This window comes from Curcuma longa, chromosome 3, assembly GCF_044706935.1.
Source record: "Curcuma longa cultivar G26 ecotype Majalengka, Jawa Barat chromosome 3, ITB_CL_G26_1.1, whole genome shotgun sequence".
Taxonomy (NCBI): Eukaryota; Viridiplantae; Streptophyta; class Magnoliopsida; order Zingiberales; family Zingiberaceae; genus Curcuma; species Curcuma longa.
The window spans coordinates 12,629,515-12,642,412 of NC_133863.1; the positions used below are offsets into that span (position 1 = coordinate 12,629,515).

Consider the following 12,898-nt stretch of genomic DNA (forward strand, 5'->3'; position numbering starts at 1 on the left):
TTAAAGTAAAAGTCGTCGTCAAAAAATCCGCGTGAATAATCGACAGTTCATGATTTTCTATAAAATAAATAAATAAATGCTCAATTTTGAACTCCACCACCGACCTGAAAAGGAACCGAACAGGGAAAAGTATCTATGAATCCATGAATTTAACGGTTGAGGAGGTAGTTGTATTGAAAACCCGCGGCCACAAGGGGCCCAGGACGCGACGACAGGCAACCGTTCATGTCGGCCGATAGCCACGTGTCGCTCCGTCTTCTTCAAGGGAGTTACCGTTTTCTGCTCAGTCTACCGCCAAAATTCTTATTAAAACGCCACTAACTGTTTTAAAAAAAAATCCTTTAAATTTCATAAACTACTAAAATACATCTGAAACTTTTATTTCATTTAAATACTATTATTTGTTTTAGTTTCTAAATACCCACTTAATAATTATTAAAATACTCATTTTTTATTGGATAGGAGGACAGTTGCTGCTGAATTATCTCCGTGGTGATTGGCCCAGTGGATATTTCTCAATAAAATAGGGATCGATTGGTGAATTGTCCAAATTACAGGGGCAAATAAAATCGCATAGACGCGCTTCCCTTTAGATTCGGTAATTACTCGCTTAAAATTAAGAATAAAATCGCATTTTGGAGAAAATATTGTTTTAAATACGAGTCTCTTTTACTTTCACGGTTTTCCAACCATTTTCCGGGCCTCGCCTCGCCTCGCCTCGCCTCTTCCGCTCGCCGGAAAACCTTCTCCTTCTCGCCGGCAAATCCGCTGCCTCTCGCGCTTTGCTTCGTCCCTCGCCTCGGTCTGTTTTCTTGACAAGGGGGACTTGAATCCACGCTTGGTTTCTATTTTCGCCAGATCGAGGGGGTTTTCGCCTTTGCTTCTCTGATTCAACGGAGGACGGCGGAGGTGTCGACAAGAACGCTAAATCAGTATGGGATGGTAAGAAGCGAGGATTTTGTAGTTCCTTCCATACTCTATCTCTTTCGTAATTTGACGGCGAGTTGTCGATGCCTCGTTTTCCCCCCTTTCGTCTCGGCTGACAAATCGGCCGTGATTTTGTCCTTTTTTTTCTTGTATAAGAAATTATTTGATAATTGTGGTGTTACTGTTTAAGTAACCGCCTAGTTTACTGTCCTCGCGTACGTTGTGCCGCGAATCTTAGGCAATATGCAAGAGGAATATGTTATCCAGCCTTTTCTACCAGGGTAGGACTAGCAGTTGGAGATAGGTCAACATTGTGCTCGCACTGTCTGCCCTCTTTTCCATGACATGCACTCATGCAAGTTGTACACAGTCATGAGGATTTGCAATTTTATCGACATAAATGCCATTTTTTTCACCGCAGATTATCATTGAGGATTTGATTTGTTAAAAAAAAAGGTTGATTTTTATTTCAAAAAAATTCTGGATGTTTATATCAAAAAGTTTCTGGTTGATAGGAAATATAGACGGGAATGGAAAGTGGAGAGGTCAATTTTGCACCACATTTTTCTATCAAGCTTAATTCCAACTTGACAGTTTATACTCGTTCTAAGATCTAAGTAGATTAACACACCTTTATATGCCCTTAATTATATTGCGAAACCTTTGTTTGGAAATGACGATCTGAGGACGATATCATTTGGTTCCAAATGCATCGGTTCTTCTCTCCTTTGACTCGTGAAAGATATGCACTTTCTTATGTTGGATGATTTATAGTTATTTTTATGCTTAACCTTTTCTAAATGTATTTATTATTTGATGTGACATGATACAAAACTCATGATACTTCAAAACTTTTGTAAAGGTAAATGTCTTTTTTTTGTTAAAAAAGGTTAGTATATTTGATGAAACATGATACACAGGTAACTAGTGATATTGTTTCTTTGATATGGAGTAAGTTCTCACCTGCCAAATAATTTTTTTGGTAATGCTTATGCTTGAGTTTTGTTTCATAGTTTGAATGCATATCAAACAGGTGGAAAGAAGGGCTTGCTTGTCTATAGTGGCTAGTAATCAGTTAGAAATACTGAAGCAGAAAAGACTTGAGTTTTAGAAAAAGACCAAAGCAGTACAAGAAACTGTCAATGCTACAAGTGCAATGTCTAGAAGTGGAGGTGATGCTTTAAAAACTCCAGCATTCTGGTGTTCTAGATTTCATGGGAATGTCGATGAACTGTCTCCTGTCAGTGGACCTGCAAAGGGTGCTTTTTCCAAGCATCCAGTGAAAAAGTTTGAAACATGGGACTTGCAATGGATTGAAAAGGTTCCAGAATGTCCAGTCTTTTGCCCCTCAGTTGAGGAGTTCAAGAACCCACTTGATTATCTTCAACAGATTGCTCCTCGTGCTTCAAAATATGGTATGATGTGATGATTTTACTTGAGCTGTATTGACCATCCATTTAATATATTCTTGCAATGCTCATGGCCATCCAATTTCTTCAGAAGAATGTAGAAATGATTATCAGTTTTTTTGTTGTACCATGTTTAATGACAATGTCCTGGAACATGAAACCCTTAGTTGATAACAAAATTGTTTCTTTTCATGAGTATGCCTTTCTTTAACTTGATAACTGTTCCATAATTTGCAAATCTACTGTATCTCTTTAGATGTACTGATTTCATTTGGAAGTATTATGGATTCCAAATATAAACAAGTAGACATGACATGCTGACTATAAAACTTTATTGAGAGCTTTTAAAACACGATCATATAATTGTAATCCATTCATCAAGTATTTGTCCAGTTTGTACAATGTATCCATCTCTTTATTCGATGTTTCTAGGACACAGGCACATCTTATTTGTCATGAAATACTTAGGTTCATAGATTTGCCAATATGTTTAATATCTTGTTTTCATCTTAGCTGTATTGATATGATTCAGGCATATGTAAGATTGTCTCTCCCTTAAGTGCTTCAGTTCCTGCTGGTGTTGTCTTGATGAAAGAGTTAGCTGGGTTCAAGTTCACTACCAGGGTACAACCTCTCCGTCTTGCTGAGTGGTCTGCAGATGACATGGTCACCTTCTTCATGAGTGGAAGGTCAGTGATCTGATCATATTTAGTCCCTGATTTTTTCCTATATTGCATATATTAATGGTTGATGAGTTTCAGGACGTATACATTTCGGGATTTTGAGAAGATGGCAAACAAAGAATTTTATCGAAGATTTTCTAGCACTGGATGTCTCCCAGCTAAGTTTATTGAGGAGCAATTTTGGCATGAAATTGCATTTGGCAAGACAGAAATGGTTGAGTATGCTTGTGATGTTGATGGAAGTGCCTTCTCGTCATCTCCTAAAGATCAACTTGGACAGAGCAATTGGAACTTGAAGGTGATACTCTCTCTTTCCTGTGTAGATCCTTCCCAAAAATTGGCCTAATTGCAATATACATGTCAGATTGTTTTTTTTTAATAAAAAATTTTGATTATTTTTATCCTTCAAGGGTGGATCATGAATTTCATTAAACTATTATTCACCATTTAATATAACTTGTGCTAACCGAAGATGATTTTATAAAATCAGAAACCTGTACCTATTCAACTTTAGATATACCTGCTATTATCTGCAATTTATGTCCAAAGAATTCTCTTAAAACTCTCTAGTATACATCTTACTGAATCATGAGATGAACTCTCTTGAATCCTAGATGCAATGTTTTTGTACTCTTGGATTGATTGACCAGTCGTACTGATTCAAACATATCTTTTTTCCTCCAGAAAATTGCTCGTCTGTCAAAATCTATACTACGACATCTTGTGAAACCAGTTCCTGTAAGTATCTATCAACATGATAGTTTGGTTCTTCTCTTTGCTCTTGGTTTTTGAAACTCTTACTGCTCCATTGCAGGGAGTAACAGATCCCATGCTTTACATTGGGATGCTTTTCAGTATGTTTGCCTGGCATGTAGAAGATCACTATCTGTACAGGTATGAACTGTAATGCCCATGTTAGTTTTCTCTTTCTCATAGAATGAAATAGTTTTGATTGTTCGTGGCTTTATCCTTCCAGCATTAGTTACCATCATTGTGGGGCTTCTAAAACATGGTATGGAATCCCTGGCTATGCTGCTGCAGACTTTGAAAAGGTGGTGCAGAATCATGTATATGATTCTGGTATTTTGCAAGGTGAAAGAGAAGATGCAGCTTTTGATTTACTTCTGGGGAAGACCACGATGTTTCCACCAAATATTCTATTAGAACATAATGTCCCTGTTTATAAAGCTGTACAGAAACCTGGAGAATACATTATCACCTTTCCTAGAGCTTATCATGCAGGATTCAGTCATGGTGAGTAGTTTTGCTCCTTTTCTCCATTTAATATTTCTCGCTTTTATGATTTACATGATACTTCCCCATGTCACTATTATAGTTTAAAGTTTCTAAAGAAGATTCTTTCCCTTTATTTTCCTCTCTAGGATTCAATTGTGGTGAGGCAGTGAACTTCGCAATTGGCGATTGGTTCCCATTCAGTGAAATGGCTAGCCAACGTTATGCACTTCTAAACCGAATGCCATTGCTCCCTCATGAGGAGCTCCTATGTGGGGAAGCACTTTTTCTTTCCAACAGATTATCAGATTTAGCTTGTAAAAATGGTGTCCCTTCAACTGAAGAGTCTATATCACAACGGAATGTCAAACTTTCTTTTGTACACTTAATGCGCTTCCAGCACCATGCTCGGTGGTCGTTGATGAAATTAGGAGCCCGCACATGCATTAAGTCTGATAATGTCCCGTGTGGAATATGCAAACGTGATTGCTATGTTTCTCATGTTGTATGTAATTGCAGCAAGGATCCAATATGTTTCCGCCATGGTATAGTATTATTCTAACACCTGGATTTATCTATTCTTTGTGGGACATTCTTCAGTATAATTTACTTATTTTGATCACCGTTTTCTAAAGAGGGAGAGCTCAGAAGCTGCTGTTGCAAAAACAACCGGATTGTATTTCTTAGAGGGAACATTATGGAATTGGAAGCACTATCAAGGACATTTGAGGAGGAGGAGGACATATCCAATGAGATTCAAAATCTGGATCAGCAAGGCAGCCATTTTTATCTATGGTCAAGGTCACTCTATGGGGTTGAAGATGGCTATTCTCCTTATTGTGCTATAAAACTTGAAGGTACATGGCAAACCTGATATGTGAGAAAAAGCATTCTATGAATCCAGTCTATTCATGTCAATTTACAGATCTAATTTCAGATATATTTGCAGTTAACTCCGAGTCTTGTTCTCCTGAAACTTCCGCTAAACAAGATGGTGATGATTCTGACTCTGAAATATTCAGAGTCAAGCGAAGACCTTCAAGCAAATTGCAGAAAAGATCCATTGATGATATATTTTGCTCTGATTACCAAGGTCACCAGGTATTTAAATTGTTTCACAATACTCTTGTTCTAACATTATTTAACATATTTTGATCATCAGCATTACATATTTCTGAACTCCATGTCTCTATCTTGGTTTTTTACACAAACATACTACTATTTAATTGTTTTTCTCACTTCAATGGCGGTTCATTTGATCATGCACACATGAAAAAAAAATATTTGGGGAAGTTTATAGCAATTAAAATGAGCTAATTTTCAAATGGAACTTTGATATGATCTCACTAGTCTCCAAAACAAAAAAAAAATTGATTTATGTTTCGCAGGTGATTAGATTGTGATTAGGTTGCCTCTTTATTTATGTTGCACTTGAACTCCTTTGGATTTTTAGAGTTAACTTAATCTCATGTTGCATAGCCATGTGAATTTGCAGAGCCAAAGGCGATTGAAGAAACTTTGCCTAAAAGGAAGGCATCTTGATATAGCAGATGGCCCTAGTTCAATCAATCATCGTCAAAAGAATCACAAACCTTCTTTAAGCCAGGCGTATCGAGGGAAGGCAGCAGAATCATCCAAATTCAGCAGAGATTATTCATCAGACAGTGTTGTGAAGCTAAAACTGAACCAGAACCAGAACAAGCGAGTCCCGAGTCCCTTCTTTTGCTAATTGGCATGCTTTCCAAAGAACTCAGATACCCACGAACCTCTCTGCCAAAGCAAAGGCTCAACCAACAACGTCTTAGTGAATTAACAGGTAGAAGTAGAACAGAACAACTCACATCAACGATTCTTTGTGCTGAAGGCGTCCAAAAGCAAGTGCCGGCACAGATTCATTCTTTTATCCATCACCTGTTTAATTTCCTTGTGCTCGTGATGGTCGAATTAGCTAGCTGCATACTTGTTCTAGGATTAGAAACGCTCATTCTGCTAAATTTATCCACCCATTTACTTGATTCTTTATGTTTTGTAACAGCAGTTACTCCGGATTGCATTTTTGAATAGATACATGGTTGGATTATGCATCCAGTGATCCGACAGAGTAGTTACACTTTTAGACCACCTTCTTCTTCTTGATGAGGTGAGGACAGAACTATCACATGAAGTTCAAGACTGTTTTGTGCGACATCAACGACAGTCTGAGTATTATCTCATCAATCAGCTTGACCATCCCATCAAAACCAAGAGCAAGACAGGATCCCAGAATTCTTCAACATGATCCGTTTGTTTATGCCTGTGATGAAGTACACCAATGCCTCTTCTTCCTCCACAATTTTCTCAGATTGCTTCCCTCATTGGAACAGCTGCTTCATCCTTGAAACTCAGAGAGGGAATTCATGCTGTATTTCATTTTTCATGCTCACCTCAGTCACTGGCTGTATGTATCTATTGGATTTCCCCTCATTTTAGCAAGCCAGATCGAGATTGAGTGCGTGAGCAGATGGGCACGGAGTAGGAAATCGATAACGGAAAAATGACGAGTTGTCGTCGTCGGCCTGGCTGGCCTGTTGTTCTCGACCTCTTGTCTTGCCCTGCTTTCTTTATAATTCCAATAGCCGGGCACGGCACGTGACCGCTGATCCTGTGAGCTTTCCGTGCCGTGACCACTCCCGCGCGTACTGGGCCCGGCCCGTAACACTGTTTTGTTTTGTCTGGATTAGATTTGGGACTTGACCACTGGTGGAATAAATATTTAATTATTTTTTTAAAAAAATAATAAAAACTATAAAATAAAATTTTAAAATTGTATTTATCCCAAGTTTTATGTCGTGCTCTCAATTTAAGTACATGTCGCTTAAGATATCCCGGCTTACGCTCCGCTTAGATCGATTTAGAGAGATTGTTAAGTTTGTCATGGCACCATTTAATCTTCGATAGGACATATCAAATACAATTCACATCATGTCGAGTCATTGATGCATCTCATAGACGGTTGTGGGACCGTGTGGGATCGATGGTGAATTTCACATTTTTTTTATAGAAAAGTCATGGATGCAACTTAACTTTGTTGATGCCATTTCATAATTATCTCTACCCAAATAATTCTCCAAGCTTCATATCAATTAATTAGGTGCTTAAGAAGTAAGAACACCACATCAATATGACATACTAGGGATAATGTAGATTCCATTTGGATGATTCGACGACCTATAAGAATAAGAATCCTTTCGATCGAAAGTATCCTTTTTGTTCAATGAACAACAACGTAGCCACGTGGCCACGTGGGTGGGGGAGGGGGGTGACCGTCTCCCCTAGGATTTCATGATTTCTTGGCTGTATGATTCCGAACAGGGTTTGCTTCGTGAATTTTGTGAGGTCCCCGCGTAAAGGACGAGGATGGCATGGAATTTGTGTGGTTGGGATGGTGTTTCGTGTGTCAAGGTAGGGGATTGAGGATAAAAAAGGGAGTAGTGCTGTCTTCTATAAAAAGGTGGAAGGCTCTATATGATCGGTTCCACGACCATTTATGAGAAGGTAAATCAAGAAATTACAATTGGTCATGACGTAGGAGGGTATTGTCTGACTTCGCCAAAATTCGAACTCTTGTCCTATTTTGTAACTCTGCTACGCAACTGCTATCCTTAGTATCAATTTTTATAATAAAATATCACAACTTGAGTTTATCAATCATTTCTCTCATCAGACCTATTGGATTTATTTTTTATCATCATCATATATTTTTATCAGCGAAAATTATAATTTGAGAAGGCTTAAATTCAATTTAATTAAGTATTTAGAATGTAATTTCAGATATTATGATGCACAATGAGGATTTTTGAGTATTTAAGATAAAAAATTTTAAATATTAATTGATTAATTTGAATTATATTATATTCTTAGATAAGTGTTAAAAAATAATTTTAGGTATCGATTATTTCAATTATAACTAAACGCCTAGATCACTTTCGAATCCTCGGACTCGTCCCGATGTACACTCAAACGCGGACTATGTGTGATATGAAATATATCAAATTAGTATATAGATATTCAATAATTGATTACATCGATTAATTTTGAGATGGATGATACAATTCAATAATTCAATAGATCATCAAATAAATTCAATTAAAAAAAATGATAATCCCAATTAATCGACTCAATCCCTGGGAGTGACCAATCCGGTCCCACGGAAATTTCCCACTGGCCATCAAAGTAAATCGGGAAGCACGCAGCGGCCTACCTAGATGCCTAGCATCCTTTGATTGTGATTCCCATTTGAAGGAAAACTCTTCAAATACGGTGCCGCGACCCCGGGGACAAATAAACTCAATTCAAGCAGTAAGATAGATGGGGTCGGCTCTAAATCTAGCTAACGAAGTCTCACCAGCAGTTCGGTGCGGTCCTCGTGTATGAAATTTCTATGCTCGATCACTGACTCGTCGCTATTCCACAGACAGCTAGCTACAGAAGCATGGAGAATGACCTCTGCTCCTGCTTGATTCGATCGTCCCATTGTTACCGATCACGGGGCGATGGTCGAATGTCGATCGTTCATCGCGAGTCAAAATTTACAGTTCCCGCATTAATTCACTGCCCAAAATTTATAAGAAAATGACGCGCCTGATCCCGCATAAAACACTCCGTCGTCAGAAGTCAGAACAAGTGGAAAAGAACGAGGCGATGGGAAAGAAACAAAAGGCCAAGAAACTTTCAAAGATTCCAATCATTATAATTAACTTGGATTCCTACCTAGCTAGACTATAATTAATCTTACCGCCCAAGTCGCAGGGGACTGGAGAGAGTAGAGGAGAAGGAATTATGGCCGACGTCGTCGACGTAGCTGCTGGGAAGAAGTCCCCTACCGCGGCGGAGGAATCGGTGGAGGAGTGGGAGGCCGAGGAGTCGCCGGTGGAGGAGGTTCGGATGACGGTGGCGACGACGGACGACCCGTCAATGCCGGTGTGGACGTTCCGGATGTGGACGCTGGGGCTGGCGTCCGTGTGCCTGCTCTCCTTCTTCAACCAGTTCTTCTCCTACCGGACGGAGCCGCTGGTGATCACGCAGATCACGGTGCAGGTGGCGGCGCTGCCGCTGGGGCACTTCCTGGCGAGGACGCTGCCGACTCGTCGGTTCCGGGTGCCACTGTTAGGGGAGTGCTCCCTCAACCCGGGGCCTTTCAACATGAAGGAGCACGTGCTGATCTCCATCTTCGCCAACGCCGGCTCCGCCTTCGGCAACGGCTCGGCCTACGCCGTCGGCATCGTCAACATCATCAGGGCCTTCTACAAGAGAAGCATCAGCTTCCACGTCGCCTGGCTCCTCATCATCACCACCCAGGTATACGTACTACTAAGCTACTCTGCTAATACATACATCAACTCGTCGTCGTGAATATTCCTCCCCGATCGAGGACGGACTCTGCTTTTGGGGGCGGTGATTGCTAACGTGCGCCGGCGGTGGGGTAGGTTTTGGGCTACGGTTGGGCCGGCGTGATGAGGAAATTCGTGGTGGAGCCGGGGCACATGTGGTGGCCGAGCACGCTGGTCCAGGTCTCACTCTTCCGGTGAGCTCTCCTCCCTTCAACTTTTCATAATTACCATTTAGCTAGATTTCTTAATTAAATCACGTATGGATCTTTTTTTTTGTGATTTAATCTCATCTTAAAAAAAAAAATCCAATTTTCCAGCTGAAAGAGAGCACGTATAGATACTAGAGATTAATTAAGGATTAAAGAAAGAAAGAACAAAGTGTAATTAGATCTTAGCAATTAAGCACGATGCATATGCATTTCGTTTGTGTATCATCAATTCTTTAATTTGATCATGTGCAATTATATATTTGTTAGATCAGAGACAGCCTGCAAATTGATGATGTTGTTTAATTTGATGGTTACGGAACGACAAAGAGAATAATAATGAATAATAATATTAAATTAATTTATATCAATCAAGATTTATCATATTTGATATTATCAACGTCAATTGATAACAAAAAATAATATTTTTAAATTTATAATTGTTTCTATTTGAGATCCCGATCTGGTGAGTAATTAGTGGATTGTCTTTAAGATTGACTAGTCTTCTAATGGTTGTCTGGAATCTTCATTGGGGAAGAAAATATTAAGATTCTCTGTGAGACTCAATTAGAGAATTAAAATGGATGTTGAGAAGGGGTTCGACTAAATCTTTAATATTATTTCTAAAATATGATGGGATAATATTGGAGTATCTGCTCACAAATCTAATTTTTCATGCTTTTATTAAATACGTGGAGATTGATTTTTATTTTATCTGTGCGAATATGTGATAATTCATCAACTTTAATTTCTTACTTCTCTAATTGATATATTCATCAAGCTATTATATTAATGAATTAATTAAACTTCGTTGATTTGAGTTTCATTTATCGACCGCGCGCAGGGCGCTGCACGAGAAGGACGCGAAAGGAAGCCGCAGCATCTCCAGAGCCAAGTTCTTCGTCATCGCCCTCATCTGCAGCTTCTCCTGGTACGTGATCCCCGGCTACTTCTTTCCCATGATCACCAGCATCTCCTGGCTCTGCTGGTGCTTCCCCCACTCCGTCACCGCCCAACAGATCGCCTCCGGCATGACCGGCCTCGGCATTGGCGCCGTCACCTTCGACTGGTCCACCGTCGCCTCCTTCCTCGGCAGCCCGCTGGTGACCCCCTTCTTCGCCATCGCCAACGTCTTCATCGGCTTCTCCCTCTGCGCCTACCTCTCCATTCCTCTCGGTTACTGGGGCTTCAACATGGCCAACTCCAAAGCCTTCCCCCTCTACTCCAGGAAGCTCTTCGCTGATAACGGCGAACGCTACGACATCAAATCCATCGTCAACGCCAACTTTGAACTCGACTTGGAGGCCTACGAAAGGAATGGACAGGTCAACCTGAGCTGGTTCTTTGTCATGACCTATGGCTTCGGATTCGCCGCCATTGCTTCCACCCTCACCCACGTCCTCTTATTCTATGGAAAGTACGTACGTACGCAGTGGACTGCTTGTGATGATGATTTTACTATATATGAAGTCATGTTGCTCGTCAATGGTGATTGAGTCCGTATGTGCAGGGAGATACGTGCGCGCTTCCGTGCTTCGTATGCGGAGAAGCCCGACATCCACACGAAGCTAATGAAAAAATACGGGGCCATTCCGGGGTGGTGGTTCCACTCGTTGCTCGCCGTGACATTTGTGATCTCCGCCATTCTTTGCACTGTGTTCAAGAGTGAAGTGCAGCTGTCTCTTTGGGGGCTCATTTTCGCCTGCGCCATGGCTTTCTTCTTCACTCTCCCTGTTAGCATCATCACCGCAACCACCAACCAGGTGATTAATTAAAGCAGTACTAGAATTACGAGATTTACAGAACAAAAATCCAGTGGTCGTTTATTCGCATTGATTTCTATGCCAATTAACTGCAGACTCCAGGCATCAACATCATCACAGAGTATATGTGGGGTTTGATTCAACCGGGAAAGCCCATTGCCAACGTTTGCTTCAAGACGTATGGTTTGATGAGCATGGTTCAGGCCGTCACCTTCCTTTCTGACTTCAAGCTCGGCCATTACATGAAAATTCCTCCCAAGTCCATGTTTCTGGTGCAGCTGGTAGGCACTGTGATCGCGGCGACGATAAATGTGGCCGTCGCGTTCATGATGCTCGGCTCTGTCGAGAACATCTGCGACAGCAACTTGCTGCCGGCAAACAGCCCGTGGAAGTGCCCTGGTTACGAGATCTTCTACGACGCGTCGGTGATCTGGGGCCTCGTTGGTCCTCGGCGCATCTTCGGGCCGCAGGGCCACTACGAGTCCCTCAACTGGTTCTTCCTCGTGGGGGCTCTCGGCCCTGTCATCGTTTGGGGCTTCCACAAGATGTTCCCGGAGAAGACGTGGATCCCGTTGGTCAACCTGCCGGTGATACTGGGAGCCGGGTCGATGATGCCGGCGTCCACCATCAACTACACGTCGTGGGTGGCGGTGGGGACGGTGTTCAACTTCTTCGTGTACCGGTACAGGAAGAGGTGGTGGGAGAGGTACAATTACGTGCTGTCGGCGGCGCTGGATGGGGGCGTGGCGTTCATGGCTGTCCTGCTCTACTTTTCGCTGAACATGGAGAACCGGAGCATCAACTGGTGGGGATCCAGGGACGACAGCGTGAATTGCCCGCTCGCCACGTGTCCTACAGCGAAGGGAATGGTGGTTGAGGGATGCCCTGTCTTCTGATCGAGTGTATCGACGACGTTGATGCTGCATTTATCTATACATACTCTGTTTTCTTGTTCACTCACAATGGATAGCTAGTATACGTGGTATCAGCAAGTTAATTATTTGTGAAACAGTTTGATTATGCTTGTAATTGTATCATGCATGTGTCAAGATTATAGCTATACGTTATATCATCCTACAGGAAATTAAGCATCTGCCACAATTAAGTCTTGGCATCTTGAACTAAATATAATTGATAAGCAAAACTAATAGCACCTTTGGTATCAAAATATTAGCATAACTGAACTTTGTTCTTCCACTTCTTTCATCCTTCACACAAGTTCTATCGACAGACAGAGAAAGTATGGAGGAACTTTGTGGCATTAATGTGGAAATGTTGCTTGTATATTCATTCCTCTGTTTTCTCGCA

The 12,898-nt window shown here is 41.1% G+C and overlaps 2 protein-coding genes across 2 annotated transcripts; both read left to right on the forward strand.

Moving 5' to 3' along the window:
* The first annotated feature begins 1,945 nt into the window (after positions 1-1,945).
* On the forward strand, positions 1,946-6,274 carry LOC141824922 (lysine-specific demethylase JMJ706-like). The gene is given in 10 exon segments (XM_074712270.1): positions 1,946-2,342; positions 2,869-3,025; positions 3,098-3,317; positions 3,704-3,757; positions 3,834-3,913; positions 3,996-4,273; positions 4,402-4,797; positions 4,888-5,109; positions 5,202-5,353; positions 5,748-6,274. Coding segments are annotated over 10 exon segments (2,190 nt in total). The 3' UTR covers positions 5,982-6,274.
* A 2,776-nt stretch (positions 6,275-9,050) lies between these two features.
* On the forward strand, positions 9,051-12,577 carry LOC141824459 (oligopeptide transporter 4-like). Its single transcript, XM_074711754.1, has 5 exons — positions 9,051-9,589; positions 9,718-9,815; positions 10,672-11,244; positions 11,338-11,590; positions 11,686-12,577. Exons 1-5 carry the CDS (start codon positions 9,071-9,073, stop codon positions 12,484-12,486), a joined length of 2,244 nt encoding a protein of 747 aa, XP_074567855.1. The 5' UTR covers positions 9,051-9,070; the 3' UTR covers positions 12,487-12,577.
* Positions 12,578-12,898: the final 321 nt, after the last annotated feature.